We start from the raw sequence: 3,953 nt of genomic DNA, 5'->3' as shown, positions 1-3,953 counted from the left end.
CTCTCTCTGAGAAAAATCTGGAATTTTTTTTTGCTAGTCTAAAACATTCATATTTCCCATGAAGAAATTTTTTGAAAGAAACAAAACTTAAGTGAATAGTAATTTTTCACTTTCTAGGCAGGTCTGGAAGCCCTGCCTCTATAAGGAGTTTCCATCAATTTGATAATCCCTAAGCAGCATATGGGGGTTCTCCAGTGGCTCAGCAGTAGAGAATCCACTTGCATGCAGGAACTGCAAGAGACCCGGATCAAATCCTTGGTTCAGGAAGATCCCTTGGATCTTCTGGGCATGGCAACCCATTCCAGTATTCTTCCCTGGAGTATCCCGTGGACAGAGGAGCCTGGCAGACTACAGTCATTAGAGTTGCAAAGAGTTGGACATGACTGAAGCGACTTAGCATGCAGGCGTGCAAGCAGCACATGGGGCTTACCCTGGTGACTCAGTGGTAAAGAATCTGCCTGCCAATGCAAGGGACACAGGTTCAATCCCTGGTTGGAGAACTGAGATCCCACATGCCTTGGAGTAACTAGGCCTATGTACTGCTACTACTGAAGCATCCTTGAACTGTCCATCGGAACGTTAGTGTCTGCAGATGACTTCACTTTCACTGCAGGGAAAATATACAGGTCCTCATCTTCCATCCCTGTTACCTTCAAATCTACTGACAGAGAATTGATATTATTTACAGAGTCTGAGATAAGAGCACAAACTAAAATTATCTTCATATGGTTTCATAAGCACTTGTTTTTCACTAAAATGGCCTACTAAAATTTAAAAGCAGAATACAAAACTAGTAATCAACAGTTTAAAAATGTATTTACAATAGAAATTAAAAAAATAATTTATTCACTTTCACTTTAATAAAAATAAAACTATTACAATTCAATTTTCAAAGTCCAGCTGGTGGTTAAGATAACTAATATTGCTCTCAATGCAGGCCAAATCTAAAATAAATATATATAACTTTTAAAGTCATCAGTACCATTTTAATAGAATCCATATATATGCATTAATATACATTTTTTTTCTCTTTCTGACTTACGTCACTGTTTAACAGGCTCTAGGCTCATCCACCTCACTAGAACTGTCTCAAATGTGCTTTTTTTTATGGCCGAGAAATATCCCATTGTGTATAAGTACCACAACTTCTTTATCTGTTCATCTGTTAATGGACCCTATTTGCAGGGCAAAAATAGAGAAGCAGTCATAGAGAACAGACTTTGGACACAGTAGGGGAAGGAGATGGGGGAAAAATTGAGAGAGTAGCATTGAAACATGTGCATTACCATATGCAAAAGAGATAGCTAGTGGGAAGTTGCTGTATGATGCAGGGAGCTCAACACGGTGCTCTGTGACAACCTAGAGGAATGGGGGGAAGGTTCAAAGGGAAGGGACATATATATATTTATGACTGATTTGCATCATTGTATGGCAAAGTCAACACAATATTGTAAAGCAATTATCCTCCAACTAGAAATAAGTTAATTAAAAAGAATAATAATGTTTAATACAGCAAAGTGTTCCAGCCAATAGAAGCAACTTCTGATACTGTGCTAATTCATGAGCACCCTTCAGAACCACAAGTAAGTGCATAAGAGAAGCAAAAGCTGCATCCTCAGCACTTCTAGAAACAGTATTTCATTACGGAAGAATCTACTGCATCCTTGCCATGTGAGAGGAAGATGGAGCTATACAGCTAATTTTTGCTTTCTTTTCCCTAAAATTTCCCCAAATTCCAAATCAGAATCTGTCTTCTCCAAAATGTTCTCAGAACCTATCCCTTAAGTCATAAAATAACGATCTTTCTATTTCCCACTCTCACCCGCCCCTGACCAGCGCATTCTGAGTTGGTTGCGGTGGGGGGTGGGACGTCCTGTCAGTGTCACCTGAGCAGGATTTGCTGGGTGAGCTGATTGGCTGCAGGAGCAGGAACGACTTAGAACACTCCCTCCCTCAGGGTTTTGTCAAGTATCTTACAGTGAAAATGTCCCAACAAGAAGAGGAAGCATCATGAAGAGGCTAGCAGTCGCTGTGCTGGGGCTTCTGTTTGCCCAGGTTTGCTGTGAGTTGGGGCTGCCCCACAGGGAACCTGAAGGAGCGAGGCGCTGCTCTATTGTTGAGGGAGAGAGAGGAGCTGACAAGTCCTGCAGACTTTCTATCCTTCTCATCATCTATGGGCATGGGGGAGCACTTTCAGGGTTTAGTAGGAGTTACAGTGACCCTCACAGTGACTGTTTCTCTTTCCTCATCAGGTGTGCGAGGGGTGGATGTGGAGCAGAGTCCCCCAGCCCTGAGTCTCCAGGAGGGAGCCAACTCTACGCCTTGGTGTAATTTTTCCACTTCCCCACAGAGTGTGAACTGGTATCTTCAGAACCCCGGGGGTCGCATCATCCACCTGTTTTCCGTTCCTTCAGGGACAAAGCAGGATGGAAGATTAAATGCCACCACAGTCCCTGCAGAACGCCGCAGCTCACTGCACATTTCCTCCCCGCGGCCCACAGACTCGGGCACGCACTTCTGCGCTGCGCAGCACGGTGCTCCCCAAGCACCTGCAGCCTCTACACAAACCCTCCTGGGTTCAGCCCCTCCTCCAGCCTCAGTCACACTGTGGGCCCCACAGGGCATTTGCAGTGCTTCATGTTATTCAGCTATATCAGGACAGTTTTAACCACATATACTTTTTGGCCCTACAGATTATGGACTTTGGTCTTTATCTTTCCTTCTCAACATGTATCTCCTTCTGCACTAGAAACTTCTAACAGGAAACTAGCAGAGTATTTGATATGAGGACAGAATTAAAATAAATATTTAACCATAGCTTCCCAGGTGGCTGAGTGGTAAAGAATTTGCCAACCAGTGGGGGAGATGCAGAAGACATGAGTTTGACCCCTGGATTGGCAAGATCCTCTGGAGTAGGAAATGGTAACCTCTCCAGTATTCTTGGGAAACACTGGGAAATCTCATGGACAGAGGAGCCTGGTGGGCTCCAGTCCATGGGGTCTCAAACAGTTGGACTGATTGAGTGACTAAGTAGACATACCGAACTCAAAAATGTTAAAAATTAAAAGGAATTAAATGAAATCACTCCAATAAAGATATTATCCAGTTTGTGAGAGGGTGGGGCCTACTGAAAGAATTAAAGCAGATATGAACTTAGAGTTCTAGTTGGCTGAGAAGAGCAGAAGAGGAACTTGAGTTGTCACTGAGCACTGATGCCAGAAACAATGAAAAGATACTGGGAGCATCATTTTGATTCTGTGGCTTCAACTAGGCTATGACTTGTGAGGAGAACATCTAGGATATCTCATCAATTAGGTGGACTGAGAAAACTGGATTACAAACAAGTTCATGCAGATAGAAACTCTAAGAAAGAAATAGGTGTCTGTGGATCTAACAACTTTTTATCTGTTTAGGTAGGGGTGAGTGGACAACAGAAGGAAAAAAGTGATCAAGAGCAGGTGAAACAGAGCCCTCAATCTTTGACAGTCCAGGAAGGAGAGCTTTCAATTCTGAACTGAAGTTATGAGAAGGGTTATGAGAAGGGTGCGTTTGACTATCTCCTGTGGTACTGGCAATATTCTGGTAAAGGTCCTGCATTCTTGATAGCCATAAGTTCAGTTATGAATGAAATGGAAGATGAAAGTTTCAGTGTCCCTCAGTAAGAGTGCCAAATAGCTCTTATTGTACACCGCAACTTCCCAGCCTGGAGACTCAGCCACCTACATCTGTGCAGCAAGTGCCCGGTGCTCCCCAGGCACCTGCAGCCTGTACCCAAACCTGAAGCTGAGCTGCAGCCACACCCTGCTGTGTGGATGAAATACACATGCACACATGCAAAATCTGTTTGGTCCTAAAAATCTTAATATATTTAAGAAAGCTGAAATTATATAGAATTTATTCTTCAACCAAAATGGAAATGATACAAAATATCTAGTACAAAGAGATGTCTGTAG

The 3,953-nt window shown here is 43.0% G+C and overlaps 1 gene segment (V, D, J or C); it reads left to right on the top strand.

Annotated features, from left to right (window-relative positions):
• The first annotated feature begins 2,010 nt into the window (after positions 1-2,010).
• Positions 2,011-2,668, top strand: LOC136172537 (T cell receptor alpha variable 22-like). The segment is given in 2 exon segments: positions 2,011-2,062; positions 2,253-2,668. Coding segments are annotated over 2 exon segments (468 nt in total).
• Positions 2,669-3,953: the final 1,285 nt, after the last annotated feature.

Source organism: Muntiacus reevesi, chromosome 7 (assembly GCF_963930625.1).
Source record: "Muntiacus reevesi chromosome 7, mMunRee1.1, whole genome shotgun sequence".
Taxonomy (NCBI): domain Eukaryota; kingdom Metazoa; phylum Chordata; class Mammalia; order Artiodactyla; family Cervidae; genus Muntiacus; species Muntiacus reevesi.
This window is presented reverse-complemented; position numbering and strand designations above follow the sequence as displayed.